The sequence below is a fragment of the Littorina saxatilis genome, linkage group LG7, assembly GCF_037325665.1.
Source record: "Littorina saxatilis isolate snail1 linkage group LG7, US_GU_Lsax_2.0, whole genome shotgun sequence".
NCBI classification, from domain to species: Eukaryota; Metazoa; Mollusca; class Gastropoda; order Littorinimorpha; family Littorinidae; genus Littorina; species Littorina saxatilis.
This window is the reverse complement of record NC_090251.1, coordinates 2,608,241-2,633,798: the sequence shown is the minus strand read 5'-3', so window position 1 is coordinate 2,633,798 and position 25,558 is coordinate 2,608,241. Positions and strand designations below refer to the sequence as shown.

The window sequence follows — 25,558 nt, the reverse complement described above, 5'->3', positions numbered from 1 at the left end:
CGCACGCACATACTCACGCACACGTGTTGCTGGTAAGAGATTTAACCGATGCATAACAGACTGTCACAGTGTCAGTGGAGATCCAATTTACAATTGTCCTGAAAAACAACACCTACAGGATTGTGGCTTTCTTTTTCCCCTAAAACTACACCGCCCCAAACAAGGGGAAATATGTGTCTTTATTTCTGAACGGAAAAGGTCATTAATTCTGTATTCGACTGATTAAATGTCACCTTCCATGTTAATCGCCCAATCGGCAATCCGTAAAATAAATCAGACTTGAGTTCTTCAGTTCGAAGAAAGTGGTCATCGAGGCATAAAAATACATGCTCGTATCATCTGCAAATAATGTAATCACTGATTAAATATTATCGACAATGTCATTGATATAACTAAACCAAAGACACAAGTCTAATAAAAAGACAGACAGACAATCAGACAGACACACTAAGACACACTAAGACAGATAGAGCGATTATCAGACAGACACACTAAGACACACTAAGACAGATAGAGCGATTCCTTCACGGGTGTGCAAAAAGACAGGAACAGTTGACAAACCAGACTAGACTAGAGTTGGTCGCTGAAACTTGCCCTCTCACTCCATCTTCCACTGTCGCACCGCGAGCTCGAGCACCACGTTCCACTGCGGGTCACCACACTGCGGGTCACCACACTGCGCGTGCCCCTGCCTTCATCCCGCCTCTCTCGCTCGGCGCCAGTGCCAGTGTAACCATCTCAGTTTTCGCCTTGGCTCAGATTTTGCATTCGGCCTGTTGCTTTCTCGTATAAACTCCAAACTGAATCCCCCCCTTCCCTTTCAAAGTACTGATTATTGGCCTTCCAAATGTTACAATCATGCTGGGGCCAAATTCGTTGGGGAAAAAGAAGGGATTTTAACTTAGAAATTTGCTTCATCACAAAATCTATCCCTTCCGTTAATTCCAGGGACGTAACCCATATGGCCTACATTTGGTGCGCATTTTCGAAGGAATCACATTTTAGGGTAAAATCCATCGAATTTCATCACGAATGTCCTTCACTTAAAACACACTGACATGCTTTTCTTCCTCATAAAAGTGTCCCCTTTAATTTGACGGGGAAGGAACAGTTCAGTCTGGGGTATAGGCTCTATATCGAATGCGAAAGCTGGGCCAAGGCGACAATTGAGATCGTTAAACAGGCACCACGTTCCGCCGCAGGACACACACACTGCCTGTGTCCGTCTCCATCTCGCCTCTCTCGCTCGATGGCAGCGCCCTTCTCCTCTGTCAGCCACCTCTCCTCGCGATAACCGTTTCGCTGTGTGTGCTTCGTGGCGAAAGGCCGCCATATTGTGACGTCATTATGTGAAGTGTCGGCATTTTGAGGACAGTGCCGTGTGTGTTGGGTATTGTGCGTGGTGTAAGTTATTGCCTGCGCCGTTTGACAGCCCACCAGCTCAGTATTGCATTGCTCGTGCGACTCGCTTGCTGTGTCACGGCACGTAACGCTGACGTCATCAGTTTGTGTGAATGATGTGAACCGCGTTGTGCATGTGAGGTCTGCTGACTGTACAAGGAGACGAGGAGTCACCTTTGGCTCGTAACACGCCATTTTATGCTCACAGTGGCACCCACCTCTCGGAGAGCGGGACTGGAACTAAACGCACATCAATAGCTATCCTACAAAAACCTGTCAACGTGTTTGGATCGAAGTGGCCAAGAGCTTCTTCGCGTGAGCTTATAACGACTGTTTAGGAATTCAGGGAATTGTGCAGCAAAACTACCGATCATAGGAATTGAGGGAATCGTGGAGCTAATTTGGCCATTGGCTGGGCTTTTGTTTCTCCGTTCTGACCCGGTGACTAGGTTGAGGAGTGTGTTGGTGAGACTACACGGAAGAGATTCAGTGACCGGTCCGTGCCAGTGTAGTGTGACCGGTGTTTGCGCGTGAGAGCGAGACCTGACTCATCTACTAACACGCATCGCTACGCCAGAAAGTCCGCCGTCTAGTCAGACACTCCTACGTAGCGCCAGTCACGCTGCTGTGTCACCGGCCTCCCAGTTTTGTCCCTCTCTTCGTCCTGCCAGTGTTAGCGCTGGAACACTTGTTGGCCCTTTATCGCTATACACAAGATTTTGGCGTACTGCTCACACTTTTAGATAGCTGTGTTCATTCTGGCATTGATCGTGATTGGATCATTGCTCATCATCTCTAATAGATCTTTTGAATTTATTGCTTACATTTTTTTTAAACTAAATCCATGTGCACCGTGTACCGGCTACGCAAGTCCCTGTCACATTCTGTTCAACCCGTGTTGATGTGATGTGTGTAGGAGGGAGCTCATCTGTCATCTGACCTCTATTCCTTTGTTCTGAAGTTGATGCTAACTGGAACTATTCACACCAAGTCAAAGTCATTCTTCAAAAGTGAAAGTATATGAGTGAAGCGAACTTAGTTTGTGTTACGACAATACTTCAGTGTCCAAAAGCAGAAGGCTACACTGTTTTGCACCGGAAGTACAAGAGATACAGACGCCGTTTTGCACCGGAAGTACAAGAGATACAGAAGCCGTTTTGCACCGGAAGTACCAGAGGTATAGACGCCGTTTTGCACCGGAAGTACCAACTCTAGGTAAAGACGCAGTTTAGCGGCGGAAGTACTGAAGACAGCGGACACGATGACCGCGGTTGTTCAGACGTGGTCCGTGCTCCTCCTGGCTCTCCTGCTGACCGTGATCAGTGCAGCGTCCACTACGAGCCGCGCGACAGACAGTGAGTGATGTGACCACTGGTACTGGTCACTGCTGTCAGCTTGTCTTTGTCGTCATCGTCGCTGTTGTTGTTGGTGGTGGAGGTGGTGGTGGCGGCTGTGATGGCCATTGTTTTCACGTCATCATCGTCGTCCAGGTCCTTGTTGTTGTTGTTGTTGTTGTTGTTGTTGTTGTTGTTGTTGTTGTTGTTGTTGTTGTTGGACGTGGTGGTGGTGGTCATTGTTTTAACGTCTTCATCGTCGTCCAGGTCCGTGGTGAGTGCAGATTGCGCCCTGATCTAAATACAATCCCATATCTCCCTTTTTCATTAGTCACACAGGAAAATTTGACATAACAATGTTCAGGCATTTGTTAAAACATTTTTTTGTTCAATTCAAATAAACTTGAGAGGGTGACTAGTTTTGGTACAATTAACAAACAGCTCACGTAAATGTTGATACAAATGGGCGTAGATTGTCAGCAAGGACATCAAGGCTATGCATGCAAGAAGACTCACATGAATAACGAATGGAATGTTTTTGTTTCCGATTTTGTATCCCCCTCAAGCTAGAAAGCAATCAATCAAATACACAACGCCATGTTCAAATTGCAAAGATTACATGAACGATTGCTCCTGATCGGTCCGTGACATGTGAATCCCAGTGGCTTGCTGTTCATGAATCAAACACTGAAGTCAGACAGCGAGGGAGGTGAAAACAGTGGGAGAGAGTGCGATATGGGAAGAGAGAGAGAGAGAGAGAGAGAGAGAGAGAGAGAGAGAGAGAGAGAGAGAGAGAGAGAGAGAGAGAGAGAGAGAACTCGAACTCGAACTCTAAAACTTTATTACCGAGGGATGATAGCATTAGGTCCATATGGTCCTTTCTTACAGCTAGTCCCTACTCAGGGGCGGACCTAGTTGTGGATAAGGGGGGGGGTTCCAAATTGGAGCAGGGGTCCAGGGGCCGCTCAGGCCCCGGTGGGGTCCATGGGCAAAGCCCTGGTGGGGGGTCTGGGGGGCAAAGCCCCCCAGATGCTGAAGGAATTTTATTTTTTTAGGTCAATCGGAGGCCTCTCGTGGAAGATAACAAGGTAAAAAAAAAACACGGATGGGGGGTGGGGGGGGGGGGGGTTCCGGGCACCCAGGAACCCCCCCCTAGGTCCGCCCCTGCTACTATAATACACACATGAAACGAAGAAAAAGTATGAAGAATTAAAAAAAAATCAAATAAAACACAATCATGTAGGGAAAAGTATAACAAACATTAGTGTGCTTGTGGAAGCATATTATACATTTTCTCTTTTACGCACCTTCACACACAATCGCACAAATTGTACACCGACTTAGTCGTTAGAGAGGTGCTTTCGGAGCTGTCTTTTAAAAGAAGATAATGACAGACATGACCTAGTATTACAGGTATTGAATTCCAAAAGAACGCACCAGAATAAGAAAAACTAGTTTTAAACAAATCGATGCGGGGCCTTGGCAAGGAAAGGTTATTTCGAGTGTTTGAATAATATGACGGAGATAATTTGAAGAGTTGTATAAGATATGTTGGGGCGTCCTTATAGACGACTTTATACATAAATGAACATTTATTATACAAAAGCTGCTTCTTTAAGCTTAACATCCCAATACTTTTCATCTTTTCCTTTGTAGAAAGAGATGGACTGGGCAGAACCAGTTTAGCAGCTCTACGCTGGAGCGAGTTCAGCTTCTTCAAGTGAACTTCACTACACCCGTCCCATACTATGGAAGCATAATCAATATGGGGTTTTATGTGGGCATTGTAAAATAGTTTTCTTGTGTCTAGATTAATAATGCTTTGTAACTTTTACAAAAGAAACAGGTTTTTAGCAATTTTTTTGCAGATTCCATTGATGTGAGTCTGCCATTTGAGATTATTATCAACAGTAAGTCCCAGGAAACGGTGCTCAGATACTTGCTCAATGGAGTGCTCATTTAAGGACTGTGGGGGCAATACATAGAGAGAGGGAGAGAGAGAGAGAGAGAGAGAGAGAGAGAGAGAGAGAGGGGGGGGGGAGGGAGAGAGAGAGATCTAGCGAGAGAGAGAGAGAGAGAGGGGGAGGGAGAGAGAGAGAGGAAGTGGGAGAGAGAGAGAGAGGGAGAGAGAGGGAGAGAGAGAGAGAGTGTGTGTATGTATATAAATGTGTGTGTGTGTGTGTGTGTGTGTGTGTGTGTGTGTGTGTGTGTGCATTCTGCTTTCCACACGATTGGCGACCTAAGGCCTATTTAGGTGGCCATCCACATGTGGATGGCAACTTAACTGGTGGATTGTGTCCTATCACAGTGGATGGTTCCTTCACTCCAGATCTGGATTGCTACCTTATTTGTGGATTGTTACCCACAATGGAATGTAACCTAAAGAATATTGTGGATTGTTACTCGCATTTGTGGAAATGTTACTTGCACTTGTGGAAATGTTACTAATGTTTTAGTGGGTTTTTTTTCTATTGAGAACAGAAAGTGTAAAGTAAAAGCTCCTGCTGAATTTATTTTCAAAACTTTACCAGAAATTGAGTAGACCTATCAAGCCCCCAAACCAAACGTTCGATGTAAGGACCAATGACACTGACAGATCCTCTATTTTTTTTTTATAAAGACAAGAGACTGGGTGGCCGAGTGGTAACGCACTTGCGCTCGGAAGCGAGAGGTTGCGAGTTCGACTCTGGGTCAGGGCGTTAGCAATTTTCTCCGGTTCAAGTGTTAGTCTTTCGGATGAGACGAAAAACCGAGGTCCCTTCGTGTACACTACATTGGGGTGTGCACGTTAAAGATCCCACGATTGACAAAAGGGTCTTTCCTGGCAAAATTGTATAGGCATAGATAAAAATGTCCACCAAAATACCCGTGTGACTTGGAAAAATAGGCCGTGAAAAGTAGGATATGCGCCGAAATGGCTGCGATCTGCTGGCCGATGTGAATGCGTGATGTATTGTGTAAAAAAATTCCATCTCACACGGCATAAATAAATCCATGCGCCTTAAATATGTGCGCGATATAAATTGCATAAAAATAATTAATTAAAAAAAATAAAAACATAAATCCCTGCGCTTAGAACTGTACCCACGGAATACGCGCGATATAAGCCTCATATTGATTGATTGATTGATTGAAAAATGAACAAAATAAATACGGAAACACCCCACAAGACTAAACTACAGAAACTCATAAGTAAAAATGCTTTTGATCGTCAAACAGCGTGCTATGACATGTGTTTAAAAAAATAAGTTTCGTCTAGAGCTCGTACTGAGTCTTACTGTGGTATGGCACTCAGTGTCAGTGCCAGTAGGTGTGTGTCAGTGTCATTAGTCACTGTTTGTGTGTGTGTGTGTGTGTGCTTCGTTTGTTTGTTTGTTTGTTTTTAATGGTTGTTATTGTGGTGTTTTTCGTTTTTGTTGTCAAAATTAATCAGTTCATATCAATGTCATATGATATGTTTTGTAAAGTGACAATGAACTGCTAAATATGATTTCAAAGCATCAAATTCATTATTTAAAAAAAAAGTTTAAATATTTACCAATAAATTTGTTCAAGTGAAGAGTTCAAAGGTGCCTGCTGCCAAATTGTTCGCACAATTGCAGATTAACTGGAAATTATACGAGTGCATGGGAAGAAATATTTTCCAACATGATACCGGGCAGAACTGAAACCGTCACAGTCATCATTTTGCACAAGACAAGTCAGTCTCCGTCAAGCCCCAAGATATATCAAATCGGCAGACAAGGTTTAATGACCGAACAAATTGTAACTTCTAACCGACTTGGTCTTCGGGTCACAGCGGAGGACGACAACAGCTTAATGGCTTCATTTGTGCTGAATTACAGCTTTTTACTTTTTTACTTTAAAAAAACCCGTTTTTAAAAATTTGTATCTAAAATCATAATTGAATATTTTCCGGGCCATTCACGTCTATGTTTAACATTGCAACTGTCGGTAAAACCGTACTCTATGGATATTGTGTGCAGTTGGTATGAGGTCAAAGACTACAGACGAAAAAAAAAACAGAAAAAAACTGACATAAATATTGCTCAACTGTCGGCCAGCAGTTTTACTGCCCGGTATTGTAATAGATAAGTGCATTGCGTAAACATGACATTTGAAGAAAATAAAATCACCCTAACCCTAACCCTAACCCTAACCCTAATCCATGACAACGGCTACCTGGAGACGTAAAATATCTTCACAGTAAAAAAACCAAACGCACATCATCAAAAAAGATGATTGGTATTTAATCTAAAATAGACTAGAATAAGAGTAAAAACAACATGGGTGGAAGTTGGTGGCCATTCAACGTGTTTTTGTAAAACATGAACTCGTGGTAGTAAAGTTGGTTGGATTTGGTTGCGTATGAAAACGACCAGTGGCATTACAGGAACAAATTGATTCCCATCACAAAAAAAGTCAATGGAGATCGCTTCATCATAGTTATCTCTAAACGTCCAAGGCATAATGGTTGGGTGAAAATGAAACATAAAAAAGTTGTTTCAGTATTTCTTAGGCAACCGTCCAGACTCACTACCACCGATTTTAGAGACAAAGAAAAATATCTTCAAAAATGCACTTTTTACGTGTTTTGGCAGAAATCTTTTTTGGGGATCTTAGAAAAGGTTCTAAAGAATGTTTTGACAAAGAAGCTTTCATCAATGTTTTACCGAAGAGTAGTTACAACAATTTTTCCAACGAATTTCATTCTTGCTTTTTTTAAGTGCAAGGCCAGAATACGACTGTATACCCGGAGAGAAGGTTTTTAATTACCACCAAAATTCCGTGGTAATGAAACCAAATCTTTAAATTGGCAATATTCCTGACTTCTGACAAACATTTTGCGACCCATTTGCCCATCTTTTCTTTTTGTTAATTGGCCAAATCGATTGATTAAAGTTTGAATTTTAGGTAACCAAATTTGGAATAGTAGTGCTGTCGAGTGAGTTCACTAAAATTTGATGAGTCTGGGTTTTTGTCGCCCATATGACTGTAGAAAACAGAGCATTTCTCCAAAAAACTGTTTTGATTAATAATCTTAGGTGGGTGGTAATGCCCCTTTTCTTAGGTAGCAAAATCCAAGAAATAGGTATGTGTGTGTGTGTGTGTGTGTGTGTGTGTGTGAAATATAAAGAGATAGGGAATATAGAGAGCAATGAAGAGGAACAGAGAGAACAAGAAAAAGCGCGAAAGTGAGAAATACAACAAGTCGCGTAAGGCGAAAATACAATATTTAGTCAAGTAGCTGTCGAACTCACAGAATGAAACTGAACGCAATGCCATTTTTCAGCAAGACCGTATACTCGTAGCATCGTCAGTCCACCGCTCATGGCAAAGGCAGTGAAATTGACAAGAAGAGCGGGGTAGTAGTTGCGCTAAGAAGGATAGCACGCTTTTCTGTACCTCTCTTTGTTTTAACTTTCTGAGCGTGTTTTTAATCCAAACATATCATATCTATATGTTTTTGGAATCAGGAACCGACAAGGAATAAGATGAAAGTGTTTTTAAATTGATTTGGACAATTTAATTTTGATAATAATTTTTATATATTTAATTGTCAGAGCTTGTTTTTAATCCGAATATAACATATTTATATGTTTTTGGAATCAGCAAATGATGGAGAATAAGATAAACGTAAATTTGGATCGTTTTATAAATTTTAATTTTTTTTTACAATTTTCAGATTGTTAATGACCAAAGTCATTAATTAATTTTTAAGCCACTAAGCTGAAATGCAATACCAATGTCCGGGCTTCGTCGAAGATTACTTGACCAAAATTTCAACCAATTTGGTTGAAAAATGAGGGCGTGACAGTGCCGCCTCAACTTTCACGAAAAGCCGGATATGACGTCATCAAAGACATTTATCAAAAAAATGAAAAAAACGTATGGGGATTTCATACCCAGGAACTCTCATGTCAAATTTCATAAAGATCGGTCCAGTAGTTTAGTCTGAATCGCTCTACACACACACACAGACACACACACACACGCACACACGCACACACGCACATACACCACGACCCTCGTTTCGATTCCCCCTCGATGTTAAAACATTTAGTCAAAACTTGACTAAATATAACAAAAGATTGAGAGGGGGAGACATTGACAGCTTAAGTGTGAGAGCGAGAAGAAGAATAGAAAACAAGTCGCGTAAGGCGAAAATACGACATTTAGTCAAGCTGTCGAACTCACAGAATGAAACTGAACGCAATGCAATTTTTCAGCAAGACCGTATACTCGTAGCATCGTCAGTCCACCGCTCGTGGCAAAGGCAGTGAAATTGACAAGAAGAGCGGGGTAGTAGTTGCGCTGAGAAGGATAGCACGCTTTTCTGTACCTCTTTTCGTTTTAACTTTCTGAGCGTGTTTTTAATCCAAACATATCACAAGGAATAAGATGAAAGTGTTTTTAAATTGATTCCAAAAATTTAATTTTGATAATAATTTTTATATTTTTAATTTTCAGAGCTTGTTTTTAATCCAAATATAACATACTTATATGGTTTTGGAATCAGAAAATGATGAAGAATAAGATGAACGTAAATTTGGATCGTTTTATAATTTTTTTTTTATTTTTTTTTTACAATTTTCAGATTTTTAATGACCAAAGTCATCAATTAATTTTTAAGCCACCAAGCTGAAATGCAATACCGAAGTCCGGCCTTCGTCGAAGATTGCTTGGTCAAAATTTCAATCAATTTGATTGAAAAATGGGGGTGTGACAGTGCCGCCTCAACTTTTTACAAAAAGCCGGATATGACGTCATCAAAGGTATTTATCGAAAACAAGAAAAAAAACGTTCGGGGATATCGTACCCAGGGTCAAATTTCATAAAGATCGGTCCAGTAGTTTGGTCTGAATCGCTCTACACACACACACACACACACACACACACACACACACACACACACACACACACACACACACACACACACACACACGCACTAGTCAAAACTTGACTAAACGTAAAAAGAAGGAGTAAAATAGAGAAACAGAAAGACAGATTGGAGACGATCAAGAGACAGACAGACAGACAGACAGACAGACAGACAAACAAAAAGACGGACAGAGGAAAAGCACTTCACACATCGTTTCACTTGGTAAAACAGTAAAGTGAACAGGATTTTTAATGTAAAGACGTAAGATACAGACGATGTTTGAAAATAGCGCTGTCGGGTTTGTATGGATCGTCCATTTCCACCTCTAAAATGTGCGCAGTTTATAGAAGTGGGAGAAAAAACCAATCAATGATCTCTCTAATAACGACGATGGCAACTTAACATTGAAACAGAGGCTTTGTTGAGGCCATTTTAACTCAAGTTTATGTCCTCCATCATTTATTCGTCTGTGGCTTCTTTGTCAGCTTCCGTATTTTCTATTTTTTATTGATACAAAAACAGACAGACTGCTAAAAGACCACTGGGTCGACGTACTTTAAATGTAACGTGTTTTTGTCTGTCATGAATTAAACGTTCCAATAACCTACTATTCTTGTTTTGTGATTCCTTCTTTTTTCATTGGTTTAAAACAACCTGTATTCAATGTTGATATTGTGACAAATGTACAATATCTGGCACTGAGGATTCCTAGTCAAGCAGATTGCTGTTACTGGCGAATCCCAGGTTTAGTTTTGTATTGCCCCCACTTGTGTGAAACAACCAAGATCTGTCTGATGACAACGAGTGGAAAGGGAGAGAGAGAGGGGGGGGAGAGAGAGAGAGAGAGAGAGAGAGAGAGAGAGAGAGAGAGAGAGAGAGAGAGAGAGAGAGAGAGAGAGAGAGAGAGAGAGAGAGAGAGAGAGAGAGAGAGCGGGGATCGATATGTTTAGACGAGGAACAGCAGTCAGCACTTGAAGACAGCCATGAAATCAGACACGCTAGCAATCACGTGACATCGATCTACTGGGGCCGGTGTCAAGGGCCAGCAACACAGTCGGTTGAACGAGTGAAATGCAGCAAGCCGACAAATTTGGTTTCATGAGAAGGAATTCAATCGGCCGACTGTGCCTCTTCGCACGGAGAGGTACCCCATTACAATGCTGCCCACCCCCAGCACCGTGTTCGGACAAACGCTGACGGGTGACGAAGCGGTGGTCCGACTGTCAGTGTGACCACCGCCGGTCCATCTTCTTCTTCGTGTCGATCGCCATTGTTTACACTTGTGTCCAGCTCTGGATATGAACCTGGTCTTTTGTAGAGCCTCCACAGGACCGTGCAGCTTCTTCTTCGTGTCGATCGCCATTGTTTACACGTGGAGTCCAGCCGTCTGGATATGAACCTGGTCTTTTGTAGAGCCTCCACAGGACCGTGCAGCTTCTTCTTCGTGTCGATCGCCATTGTTTACACGTGGAGTCCAGCCGTCTGGATAAGAACCTGGTCTTTTGTAGAGCCTCCACAGGACCGTACAGCTTCTCGTGGAGGGTCGTCGGCCTGGTCCAAGTCCCACTCCTCAGGGGCTGGAGATTCCTGCAATCCTGTAGGATGTGACATGCGGGCTGCATCTTTGTTCTGCCTCTCCACATGGGGGTTGGCACGGCTCGCAGTTTCTTGTGCAGGTGTTGTTGCAGTCTGTTGTGCCCTGTTCTCAGGCGGAAGATTGTTACCTGGTTAGGCCTTGATAGTTGCTGGTAGCTGTCGTGCGTCGGGGGGGGGGGGGGGGGGGGATTGGGTGTCCCGAGCAGAGATTTTATGAGTGTTTTCACCTCTGTAGAGCTTATTGCGTTTTTCTTCTGGCTCGTCCTCTGCACCCAGTGTGGCCATTCTGTCCGCTTGTTCCACCGCGAACCCATGAAACCGGCCCCAGGTGCGGGCTGTGGGGAGCAGGTTTCCCAACAAAGGTTTCCGATACCTCTATCTGGCTTCTCAACACTGGCTTTCAATTTCTGTCACCATGCACTCTGTCCACCTACCCCCTCCCCCCTCCTCTCCCTTGCACAAACTGTTCCTCCACCCCCAGTTAGCATTATTACACTCACATGTCACTGGAGAGACAAGCTGGGTGGATGGACTTTTTTTTTTTAAAGTTTGAAGTTGTATTATAGGACCGAGAATATCTAACGGCCATGTGGTCATCTGCAGCAAACACTTTTTTTCGAGGTGGGGTGGGGGGCTACAGTTGGCACACATATGCAACGTGTGAATTCAACGCACAATAAAAGCGGAATCATAACGCACAAATCATTGTTTTTTGTGTGATAAATTGTATAGTCTCAAAACACATGACTGTACGCATGCGCACGATAAAGATCCAGAGTCTCAGGGCTTGGAACCATGAATGCACGCATGCAGGAAAAGTAAAAATAAAAATGGGTAGCGCCGTACTGTACTGCAGCTCGCTTTCCCCAGCGAGAATGCAGCCCGAAATTCCATGAGAGTGACCTGACAGGACTATATAATAATAATAATAATAATAATAAATGAGCATTTATATAGCGCAACATCATAACTTTACAATTATGCTCTTTGCGCTTGACACATTTAAAATTCAAACACAGTTATACAAGCATTTACATCTACATTCATAGTCAGCAACGCTTGATTAAAAGCATACACCATCAAACATACATTACAACAGATTCTTCCACTAATTAAGAAATAAAAACATGAATAAAATAGGTAGTAAAAACAAGGAAATACCTGCTGAATACCCTTAATCAAACAGAACAAGTTATTAATACTGAAAAACAGCCCTAAATGTGTATACACATTATCGCATTATCACTAAAACAACAAATACACTACATGTAGCCTACTGATGGACTGAGAAAACAAAATCAGGGGTTGTATTTCTTGAAGAGGTGCGTTTTAAGTGCTCGTTTGAATGCTTGGGGTGACTGAGAGTGGCGGATGTGAAAGGGGAGAGAATTCCAGTGTGTGGGTGCGCAGAAAGTAAAAGTGCGTTGTCCGTATGTTTTGGTTTTGGTGTGTGGAATGGTGAGGATGCGACAGTCAGAAGAGGCACGGAGTTGTCTTGCTGGAGAATAGACGGTGAGGAGTTCAGAGAAGTAAGCAGGAGATGAGCCAGAAAAGAAGTTAAAGCAGAGGGTGGACAGTTTGTAGTCAATGCGGGCTTGAATAGGTAACCAGTGCAGTGTGTGAAGAAGTGGTGTTGCGTGATCTCGTTTTCGTGCTTTCAGAATGAGGCGTGCTGCCGAGTTTTGGACTTTTTGTAGTTTATGCAGGAGATACAGAGGACAGCCAGAGAGAAGAGAGTTGCAGTAGTCGAGTTTAGAAAGAACAAAGGCACAGACAAGAGTGTTGGTTGTTTGAGAGGAGAGTGTGTGGCGAATGGTGCTGATCTTACGAAGCTCAAAATAAGCTGCTCTACAGACTAAAGATATATGTTTGTTAAGGGTCATGTCAGATGAAAGGGTGAATCCAAGGTTTCTAGCTGATGGGGAGAAAAGAATGTCGGTGTCGCCTACTTGAACAGAAACGGGTTGGGGAGAGGGAAATGTAGTGTTCTTCTTTTTGCACAGTAAGACTTCAGTCTTATCATCATTCAGCTTAAGTTTGTTATCGATCATCCAAGATTTAACATCAGTGATGCATGTCTGAATGGTCTGGATGGCGGAATGTGTCTCTGCAGGGGGACTGGGTTTATACAGTTGGGTGTCATCAGCAAAAGACTGATTTAAGACAGAATGGTTTTGAATCAGTGTGGAGAGGGGCTTAGTGTACATGATGAAAAGGATGGGACCGAGTACTGAACCTTGAGGAACGCCGAAAGAAAGTGGGGCTGGAGCAGACATCTGGCCATCGACAAGCACAGCCTGAGTCCTGCCAATGAGATAGGACTCGAGCCATGCCAGCGGTGGACCGGAGATGCCGTACAGAGTCTGAAGTCTATGGAGAAGCGTGACATGATCAATCGTGTCGAACGCTGCAGAAAGGTCAAGTAGGGTAAGCACTGACACATCACCACCATCCAGAGCAGACAGAATGTCACTGATTACTTTAAGTAGGGCTGTCTCAGTACAATGAGAAGGGCGATAAGCGGACTGAGAGTGCGAGATCAAATCATGGGTGTTCAAATATGACAACAGCTGCTTCAAAACTACCTTTTCAAAAACTTTGGACAAGAATGATAAATTAGATACAGGACGATAGTTTTTCAAAATATTGACATCAAGACTAGGTTTTTTGAGAAGTGGTTTGACAAGTGCAGTTTTGAACAATGATGGAAAAACACCAGATAACAGGCTATCATTGACAATTTGAGTAAGAGTTGGCAACAACACATCAAGATTCTCAAAAAGCAGTAGTGTGGGTATGGCATCAAGTGGACAAGTTGTTGGTTTTGACTTCAGTTTTCACTGATTGGCTGAAATGATGTAAAAGAACAATCAGTGGGAACATCAACATGACTGGAGGAAGCAGAATGTGCACCCATCTGATCAAGTTCAGAACGAATATCTGAAACCTTCTTGATAAAATATTAAATACATCTGGCAGCTGACTAGCGGGGAAAACAGTGGGAAGTGGGGATGCCTTACTGCGGCCGGTCAACCGGCTGCAAATATCGAACAGTTTTTTGCTTGAATCGCAGGCAATAATCTGGGTTTGGAGGAAGGTTGTCTTTGCTGCGTGTACTAACTTAGTTACAATGTCCTTTGCTCCTTGAAATATTTGTTTATGAACAGTAAGACCAGTCTTGAGATACCTGCGCTCAGCACGCCTACGGTCACATTTGGCATCACGCAGTTCGACACAGATATATGATACCAATACCACTACTCTGTCTCTCTGTGCTGTCTCTTTGTCTCTGGGGGTTACCTGACAGGACTATATGATACCAATACCACTACTCTGTCTCTGTGGTGACACTTAGGTCTGAGTGCTCTCCGGTCATCGATTTCCCGTTTCTCCCTTGCCACACACCACTACCCCCTCCCCCTCAAACCCCGACCCCACTTTCTTCAAGTCTATTCACACCCCCCCGGGCTTCCTGTGACTCCCTCCTCTAACCGCGTCACCTCAGACCCCCCTCCTCCCCATAAGAACCGCAGTGTTTTTACCTTTTTTTCTGGCTGTCAGTTGGCTGCAGGCTGTCCCACCTTTTTTCACCACCACAGTACACCAGCTTAGTTTGTCACAACCCTCGTAACATAAAGTTTGATTTGATTTGATTTGATTTGAGTTTAGTTAGTAAGTTTACTGGGACTAGATTGTGGAGATATTGTTTGCAGGGAGAGTATGTATTTTGTTTAGCCAAGTACTCTGAGAAGGTCAAAGAGTACTGCTGTATTTATGTCATCCATTTGTTGAAGGTTTTGAAGCTGCCTTGCTGTATTCATGTCATCCATTTGTTGAAAGTTTTGAAGCTGCCTTGCTGTATTCATGTCATCCATTAGTTGAAGGTTTTGAAGCTGCCTTGCTGTATTCATGTCATCCATTTGTTGAAGGTTTTGAAGCTGCCTTGCTGTATTCATGTCATCCATTTGTTGAAGGTTTTGAAGCTGCCTTGCTGTATTCATGTCATCCATTTGTTGAAGGTTTTGAAGCTGCCTTGCTGTATTCATGTCATCCATTTGTTGAAGGTTTTGAAGCTGCCTTGCTGTATTCATGTCATCCATTTGTTGAAGGTTTTGAAGCTGCCTTGCTGTATTCATGTCATCCATTTGTTGAAGGTTTTGAAGCTGCCTTGCTGTATTGCTTTGTCAAACAAAGAAACCTTCTACTGATTAGAGAGTTGGGATATTGATGGAGTGTAAGTTCTTTTGAGCGTTCTTTCTGTTGGTCTCAACATTCAGTGAGAAAAGACACAGTACTATACGTTTCCGAATCAATGACGTCATATCCCCACAACCATGACGTCATATCCCCTCAACCATGACGTCACATCCGCCCATTGCTGACACTCTGGCGACAGCATATGGCTTCAAGCTCACAAGACGGTCGTGTACAGGTAGACTCAAAGACTCGAGCAATGTCATGTTCTTAGCAAGAACACGAAACATTTTTGGGGGGCAATGACAGATTTACGGAGTTTTGTCCCCACACACAGGTAGTTGTATGCAGAAAAACCAAATGGTGTAGGCCCCTTGAAGACTGACAGATGTTAATGATCTTCCAAAGAATACGGAATATTTTGGGGGCAATGTCAGATTTATGGAGGTTGAACACTGCCAGTTACACGCAGCAAGACTGAATGGTGTATGGCCCCTTGAAGACTCAGACCTCGCTTTGTCTAGAACCTTGGCGTCAGACTCTCGAAAATCACAGACTGCGATTCCAGGTGCAATGGCTGACGACAGTTTGCATCCTGACACTGTATCTGTTGACCATCCCTCTTGACTTCATCGCCAGAAATGTCGACTTGAGCTGTTAAAGGGATAATACCTAAGAGGACATCAGGTCGCTTCCAAAGTTATACATTAATATTCTGCGTTACAAACAATGCTACTGTGCATGAGGACTGTCTTCACGTTGTGAAAGGAAGTGTTTTAATACCTTAATTAAATGTCGTAAAATATGCAAAAGAGTTATACTTCCCTCGTTGCTTGTTACTAGGTGCCCTCGTGATAGATGGCGATAGTTGTCTTGCCGCCAGGCGACGCTTCTCGACTACTTTCTGTTTCCAACACAGGAGACAAGCGGCGCCCTCAAGCGAAATAACTCACTTTGATTTAGTTACCATACTTGTGGTGCGTTTTCGAGCAAATGGTGCAGTGTGCGTCTAGATTATAAGGTGCAGCGGATTCCCAAGATTCTTGTTTCGTCAAATTCACCAGAAACTCCCCCAAAACGGTCAGAACAATAATATCCCTTTAAATATACTTCTTGACTTTATTTGCAAAAATGGCAACTTCAGCTGTGAACAAGTACCTCGAAACTTCATCGGCAGAAATGACATCAGCCTCCGATCTGACAACCAGCTATTATCGTCTCCTTCACTAAAGAGGTGACATCGCCTTCAGTGTGTGAAACACGTCGTATCCACCCGGCTCTTCACACGGCTCGGGTTTCCCTAGTCCTCCACTTGTGTGGACGCCAACACGACTTTCAATATAGCTGTCATCGGAAACATTTTTATTTACAATAAGTTGAGATGATAGGATAGAAACTAAAAGTGTGTGTGTGTGTGTGTGTGTGTTTATGTGTGTGTGTGTGTATGTGTGTGTGTGTGTGTGTATGTGTGTACGTGTATGTGTGTGTGTGTGTGTGTACGTGTGTGTGTGTGTGTGTGTGTGTGTGTGGTGTGTGTGTGTGTGTGTGTTGGGGAGCATGTACCGTTTAGTTCCATTCAAATCAACTGTTCGTTTCCCTTTTACCACGTGGAGATAAAGGGTGCACTTGAAACGAAAGGGCGAGTGATAAAATACATTTACGTCAGCATTTGTGCTTTTTACATTTAGTCAAGTTTTGACTAAATGTTTTAACATAGAGGGGGAATCGAGACGATGGTCGTGGTGTATGTGTGTGTGTGTGTGTGTGTGTGTGTCTGTCTGTCTGTGCGTGTGTGTGTGTAGAGCGATTCAGACTAAACTACTGGACCGATCTTTATGAAATTTTACATGAGAGTTCCTGGGAATGATATCCCCGGACGTTTTTTTAATTTTTTCGATAAATGTCTTTCATGACGTCATATCCGGCTTTTTGTAAAAGTTGAGGCGGCACTGTCACACCCTCATTTTTCAATCAATTTGATTGACATTTTGGCCAAGCAATCTTCGACAAAGGCCGGACTTCGGTATTGCATTTCAGCTTGGTGGCTTAAAAAATAATTAATGACTTTGGTCATTAAAAATCTGAAAATTGTAAAAAAACAAAAACATTTATAAAACGATCTAAATTTACGTTCATCTTATTTTTCATCATTTCCTGATTCCAAAAACATATAAATATGTTATATTCGGATTAAAAACAAGCTCTGAAAATTAAAAATATAAAAATTATGATCAAAATTAAATTTTCGAAATCAATTTAAAAACACTTTCATCTTATTCCTTGTCGGTTCCTGATTCCAAAAACATATAGATATGATATGTTTGGATTAAAAGCATGCTCAGAAAGTTAAAACGAAGAGAGGTACAGCAAAGCGTGCTATCCTTCTCAGCCCAACTACTACCCCGCTCTTCTTGACAATTTCACTGCCTTTGCCACAAGCGGTGGACTGACGATGCTACGAGTATACGGTCTTGCTGAAAAATTGCAATGCGTTCAGTTTCATTCTGTGAGTTCGACAGCTTGACTAAATGTTGTATTTTCGCCTTACGCGACTTGTTTGATTGTGAAATGACCACGACGCAAATGTACCTTTTCTCTCAAGGACAGAGATCCACATTTCACTTTCGAACGTTAAATTTAAGGCCCTGTGCCCCTGCCACATTTTGGAATACCCCCCGCCCCCCCAATCACACACTAGGTTAGCCTCGGTCAGGTACCCTTGAGAAGACACTGACTTTTCTTGGTGACATGTATTTTTTGTAAACATTTTGTTCTTCTGCATCAACTGTCCTCAGTATGTCTGTGCGTTACCCAATCTACAGACAGACAGACAGACACAGACAGACATACACACGCACACACACACACACACACACACACACACACACACACACGCATACACACACACACACACACACACACACACACATACACACACGTCGGTTGAGGAAGACATTAGCGACCACTCAGTGCGCATGACCGGGAATGAGGGTGAACTGGGGTCATGCATATTTGATGAAGCCTCGCGGCCAGGCCGGGATTTCAAAGGCACTGGGAAGACCGCCAAACACACCGCTAATGAAAGTTTGACAGATCGAATCCTCCATTCCGGACTATCTCTAAGCTCGCAGTCTCTTAATGGATCGAAGACTGTCCCTTTTTCCGGTGGTGTCCGTGGTTTTTATAGGGTTTTCTTCCCGGACAACCAGGATGCCTTTCAAAGTTTTTTTTTTTAAATAAAATTAATGGTGTGTAATTTTTGTCTGGAATCTATAGTACTCAGTACTGGGCTGCTCAGTTTATAATCTAAAAATGAGCTTCTAATGCATGTATGTGTGTGTGTATGTGGGTGTGTGTGTGTGTGTGTGTGTGGGGGGGGGCAGTGTGTGTGTGTTTGTGTTGTTGTTGTTGGGGGGGGGGGGGGGGGGTGGCACACCATTCCCAGTGATATAGAAGAACACTAGGGGGCGCAGGCTGCAGAGACAGTGAAGAAGAAATAATGTGCATGTGCAGCACGTGCTACTGAGAGGGAGGAGGGGGGAGGTTGTTATTTCAGTTTATCGTCCTCCATCTGACAGCTTTACGAGTCTGCCCCACATCTTTGTAGTCCTGGTATTGATCAGGAATTTGGAATCCAGTGTGAACGTATCATTTTTACATTGTAGAAGTGGTTATTGCGAATGCATGTGTGTGTGTGTGTGTGTGTGTATGTGTGTGTGTGTGTGTGTGTATGTGTGTGTGTGTGTGTGTGTGTGTGTGTGTATGTGTGTGTGTGTGTGTGTGTGTTCTTGCGTGGGCGTGTGTGTTCATACTGTATTTGTATGCTTCGGTTTGAATGCCAAACGACCAAGCTTCTCCGCAGACCAAATACAGTATGCCATCTGTTTTCACACTGGCTTAATTACTCAATACAGTATGCCATCTGTTTTCACACTGGCTTAATTACTCAATACAGTATGCCATCTGTTTTCACACTGGCTTAATTACTCAATACAGTATGCCATCTGTTTTCACACTGGCTTAATTACTCAATACAGTATGCCATCTGTTTTCACACTGGCTTAATTACTCAATACAGTATGCCATCTGTTTTCACACTGGCTTAATTACTCAATACAGTATGCCATCTGTTTTCACACTGGCTTAATTACTCAATACAGTATGCCATCTGTTTTCACACTGGCTTAATTACTCAATACAGTATGCCATCTGTTTTCACACTGGCTTAATTACTCAATACAGTATGCCATCTGTTTTCACACTGTCTTAATTACTCAATACAGTATGCCATCTGTTTTCACACTGGCTTAATTACTCAATACAGTATGCCATCTGTTTTCACACTGGCTTCATTACTCAATACAGTATGCCATCTGTTTTCACACTGGCTTCATTACTCAATACAGTATGCCATCTGTTTTCACACTGGCTTCATTACTCAATACAGTATGCCATCTGTTTTCACACTGTCTTAATTACTCAATACAGTATGCCATCTGTTTTCACACTGTCTTAATTACTCAATACAGTATGCCATCTGTTTTCACACTGGCTTAATCACTCAATACAGTATGCCATCTGTTTTCACACTGGCTTAATTACTCAATAGGCGAATTCCGGAAATAACTCTATTGGGTATGTATGAGTTGTGGAAGAGTAATTACTCTTGATTTCATTGAGGCAAGCTTTCAACACCTGCTCCTTGTCCGTGTGTTTCAGACACACCCCTCGCTAGTGACTGGCCTATAATGTCACGTGTTTCAGACACATCCCTCGCTAGTGACCGGCCTATAATGTCACGTGTTTCAGACACAACCCTCGCGAGTGACTGGCCTATAATGTCACGTGTTTCAGACACACCCCTCACTGGTGACTGACCTAAAATGTCACGTGTTTCAGACACACCCATCGCTAGTGATTGGCCTATAATGTCACGTGAGAAAGTTTGATTCTGGAAAAGCAAGAATATTGACAATGTCACAACCAATACAAACCCGACACAGTTATTTCCGACGATCATCTATTTCCCGCTCGTGACTTGACATATATCAGCGCCTTGCTAAGGCGGGAGGGAGGGGGAGGGGGGCGGGGGGGGGGGGGGAGGCTAGTTCAGTGGCCATTCTTCCAAAGGACTTAGTCCCTAGTTAGCAGGGAGCTCTTTGAGCGACATAGTAGCGAGATATATTGGTGGCGGTGGATAGTCTGACTGTGGGGTACTGTCTTTTATTGATCAGTGAGGCGAACCTGAGAGAGCCATTAGTACAGGGCTGGGAGGACCGAGTCTGTCTGTGTGTGTGTCTCAGTACTCTCTCTCTCTCTCTCTTTCTCTCTCTCTCTCTCTCTCTCTCTCTCTCTCCCCCTCTCTCTCTCTCTCTCTCTCTCTCTCTCTCTCTATCTCTCTCCCTCTCTTGTATGTACGTTCACCCCATCATAAGGAGCAATGGCCAATACGATTAAGCAATCCAATCTAATCCAATCCAATCCAATCCTGCCTCTCTCTCTCTCACACACACACACACACACACACACACACACACACACACACACACACACACACACACGTACACGCACACATGCATTAGTAAAAGCCATTAGTACAAGTATGAGAGTGAAAGGACCAAACTGGCAAACAGACTGGCAAACAACTCTCTTTCTCTCTCTCTGGCTTGCCGAGACGCTGCCTCCAGCCAACACTGTGAAACCTCGTCTCGGTCTTTCTCGCCCTAACACAGCATGGCTGCCGAGACTGTAGTCAGCGCGCAATAAGCAACGCTTCTCCCAGGGATGTTGGAGAGCCTGAAGACTTCACAAGAGGTAGTGAGGAGCAATATACACTGGTGGGCGTCTCACAGACGGAGTCGTCTTCTTCTTTTGCGTCCATGGGCTGAAACTCCCGTAGGGCACGTAATATAGGCGTTTGCTTGAGTTCGTGTCCCTGTTATTTCTCGTTTTATTACTGTACCATGTTCAACTGAATAACACCTTGTTTAAACCAAACTCCCAAAGTTTTTACAGGACCGTATTTACCCCGCCATTTAGGCAGCCATACACCGCTTTCGGGGGATGAATGGTACTTTTGTGCTTCTATAACCCACCGAACTCTGACATGGATTACATGATTTTTTCCGTCCGCACTTAGTCTTCTACATAGAGAATACTACATGGCTTGCTGTGTCAAAAGAGAATACTACATGGCTTGCTGTGTCGTACCAGATTTACACTCGTTGCTTTTTTAAATATTGAACTGCGAGCGAAAGCAAGCTGTTCACTATTTGAAAAAGCAACGAGTGTAAATCTGGTACGACACAGCAAGCCATGTAGTATTCTGTTTATCCTACATACTGTACTTACGTGTATTTTACTTAAAATGTCTTGTATCTCTTCTAAACGGCCTCGTGCAATCTATTACGTCAAAGCAAATAAACGTCACTCTGAAAGTGTGGCGTGACGTGTTAGTTCTAAAGATTCATCGAGGGTAATTAGCGAGCGCAATTTTTGTTTCTATAATGACGTTTGTCTCGGTGACTTTGGCATCATAAGCAGTGGAAAAACAGGTCCCTGCCAGACTTGCTTGACATGACCTCATTTACATGATATCCACACGAGTGATTTGAACGATTATTATCTCACGGGTGTCTCTCTCACGTATGTAGGATAATTGTGTGTTCACATAAGGCACTAGCAGGTCTGCACATAAGTTGACCTGGACGATCGGAAAAATCTCCACCCTTAACCAACCTGACGCGGTCAATAGTCGAACCCACGACCTTCGGATGGAGAGGTCTTATCCGCCAGCCCAGAGTGCCCGTTTCACCAAATACAATGTACCGCTATCCTTCCGCAATATACTAATCATCTCTGCACTCAGTTGGCTCTCTTAACAACACTGGTTGAAACTGGGCCAATGGAAGCCTGGGATACTCGATAGATAAGTTTACCGAGCAGAAAGCTCCGTCATTGGTTAATCAGACTACAGGGTAGGCACCGATTGGCCCAATGTCTACCGCTATTGTTAAGAGAGCCAATCAAGTGCAGAAGATTGCGGAAGAATACCAGCAGATTTTACCAGGACCATCAACTTTAATAGTCAAGGCCAAGGGGAAGCTTAGGAAGGAAGGAAGGAGGGAAGGAAAGAAGGAAGGAAGGAAGAAAGAAAGAAAGAAAGAAAGAAAGAAAGAAAGAAAGAAAGAAAGAAAGAAAGAAAGGAAGGAAGGAAGGAAGGAAGGAAGGAAAGAAGGAAGGGAGGAAGAGGAAATACGAGCTTAGCCCGTAAAATGACATGAAGAGTACTTCTCTTTTAAGTTTGCCAAGCACATCACTGTTGGGTGTTTAATAATATCAGTACTTTGATATTTACAACATTGATACGAAGACATGTCGGATTCCAACATCAGCACAATGGTAGATCTTTTGAAGACGAGGAAGAGGCTGGAAGATGATGGTGGTGGTGGTGATACCAGCAGGAACTATACGAGAGGGGGGAGGGTGGGGGTGGGCAGGAGTGGCGTCATAAGTGCTGGGAGGCAGACAGCAGCAGACGACAATCCTGGCCCTCTGCGCGGCGACTAATTGGGCAGCGCGACATTGGCCCAGGCCTGGCATCGCTCTTACAGACCTAGTCGGCCTGAACAAGGAGGGGATAAGAGGTGGGGGGGGGGGGGGGGATTAGCCGGCTCACTTGCCATTTCGTGCTTCTCTCTGAATAGCTCTGCAAGGAGGACGAACAGAGATCATTATGGACACAACTCAGCTTGTATTACAAAAATATTAAGAGAATTTAATTGATAAGCATGCAGCGGGCGGTAACTGAACTTGTTTAGATGGTTCACATCCCTTTCGCCCCACGATTTTATTTGAAAAGTTGAATCAAAGACAAAAAAATCAATGCCTCGCCTCTGTGTGTGTGTGTGTGTGTGTGTGTGTGTGTGTGTGTGTGTGTGTGTGTGTGTGTGTGTGTTTGTTTGTTTGTGTGTGTACCGAAGAAAACCTCCATCATGGTGCGAAATTTCACCAGAAAAACGGGGCGAAGTGGGGCGAAATTGCGCAAAAATGGGGCGAAGTGACTGGTGCGAAAGGGAAATGGTTGATTCAGTTTTTTTTTCTCAAAATGGGATTGGGCTCAATGATTTTTTAGAGTTTGTTTGCTGAGTTGAAGGAGATTTGTTCAGTTTCACAGGCATGTCTAGGAGTGCAACATTTCTGTATGCGTGTTTGCTTTTTCTATAGTATCATTTGTGATTTGTTGTATCATACCTCCATAACTAACTGAATAAATAAGTACATAACTAACTAACAAAAATAATGACCGAGAAACTAATTGAATGTTTATATAAGTAAATAAACTTTGGCCAGCCCATGCCACAACGCTTTTCTCCCACAGTGCCTCACTCAAGATGGCAGCCTGCCAGCCGGGGCGTTCACCTCTGAAACAAGATGGCGGCTAAATCCGGGCTTTACTGCGTCACTGTTCCCGCGTGATTCGCCTGGCGAGACTTTATTAACCACGTGATGGGCCGGGGCGGGAATGGCGTGGTGATCAGCCGGAGAGGGAATCGTTGTAGGGGTAACCCAAGGGACGGGGGTAGAGGGTGGGTGACGGGGGTGGAGGGGAGGCAGGATTACAGTGTAGGAGTCCCCTGGGTCCGGGTGACACTGTGAATGATCTCACAGACTTTTTCATTTCATTACATTTCCTTTACTTTATTACCCCATTGTTGCGAAATTCGGGTCGCTTCCTCCCGGTGGAAAGCTAGCAGCAACATGAGTCGCGCTACCCGGGTGTGTGCGTGATTATGTGCATGTCATCAGCCACCTGCACTTATGTCAGAATGACCGAGGTCTTTGATTTTCCACTGTGATGACATGGGGGTGGGACATGAATACCGTCTCTGAGTCTGCACGTAAAGTTGACCCGTGTCCGGTTCGCTCAGGCGGTAGAGCGCTTGGCCGCTATTTCTGTCGGTAAGTCGGCTTAAGGGTTCGAATCTTCCGGCCCGGATTCCATCCCATTACCCGAAGACCACAACGACAGTGCTCTACCAAATGAGCTACCCGCCCCCCCCCGGGCAGACAGGATCACAGTGTAGGTGACTCCAAGGTTCGGGCAGACAGGATCACAGTGTAGGTGACTCCAAGGTTCGGGCAGACAGGATCACAGTGTAGGTGACTCCAAGGTTCGGGCAGACAGGATCACAGTGTAGGTGACTCCAAGGTTCGGGCAGACAGGATCACAGTGTAGGTGACTCCAAGGTTCGGGCAGACAGGATCACAGTGTAGGTGACTCCAAGGTTCGGGCAGACAGGATCACAGTGTAGGTGACTCCAAGGTTCGGGCAGACAGGATCACAGTGTAGGTGACTCCAAGGTTCGGGCAGACAGGATCACAGTGTAGGTGACTCCAAGGTTCGGGCAGACAGGATTACAGTGTAGGTGACTCCAAGGTTCGGGCAGACAGGATCACAGTGTAGGTGACTCCAAGGTTCGGGCAGACAGGATCACAGTGTAGGTGACTCCAAGGTTCGGGCAGACAGGATCACAGTGTAGGTGACTCCAAGGTTCGGGTGACACAGTCACTGATCATAGTCAGGATCAGGATCAGGATCGGTACATTGCAGGAACTGTTGGAGGTTATCATCGCAACGGAAACGAGAGAGCGCAACCTCCAAAAGTGTAGTCTCACCGTCTTCACGGAGGGGGGTGGCTGGGGTGGCTGGGGTGGCTGGGGTGGCTGGGGTGGCTGGGGGGGGGGGGATTGGGGGAGGGATGGTGGGTTTGTATTTCAAGGGAGGGACACTTCAGGGTCCGGGTGACACTGTGACTGATCTCGCTGTCTCCACGCCCAAGGGGAAATGGGGGTGGGGTGGGGTGGTGGTTGGGGGGGGGGTTAGGATTGCAACAGAGGGAGACTTGAAGGTCAAGGGATAAGGTGCACGAAGCGATAGTGGGTGCCACCCAAGTGTGAGGGAGCCAACCACGGAGTTTGATTGGTTGACATTGAGATTTGTGGTGGTTTCAACCAATCAGACCCCGCTGCTGGCTCCCACCCACTTGGGTTGCACCCTCTTTTGCTTCGTGCAACTCAGCCCAGGTGACACTACGACCGATCTCCCGTCTTCAATTCAGGCCCGGGGGGGGGGGGGGGGGGGGAGGTA

The 25,558-nt window shown here is 44.1% G+C and overlaps 1 protein-coding gene across 1 annotated transcript in view; it reads left to right on the top strand.

The window, feature by feature from the left end:
* The first annotated feature begins 1,391 nt into the window (after positions 1–1,391).
* The window catches only part of LOC138970458 (uncharacterized), a 58,184-nt gene continuing 34,017 nt past the window's right edge, over positions 1,392–25,558 (top strand). The window contains exon 1 of the mRNA XM_070342912.1: positions 1,392–2,756. Coding sequence (XP_070199013.1) covers positions 2,663–2,756 — 94 coding nt within the window. The 5' untranslated portion in view covers positions 1,392–2,662. The remainder of the gene's footprint in view (positions 2,757–25,558) is intronic.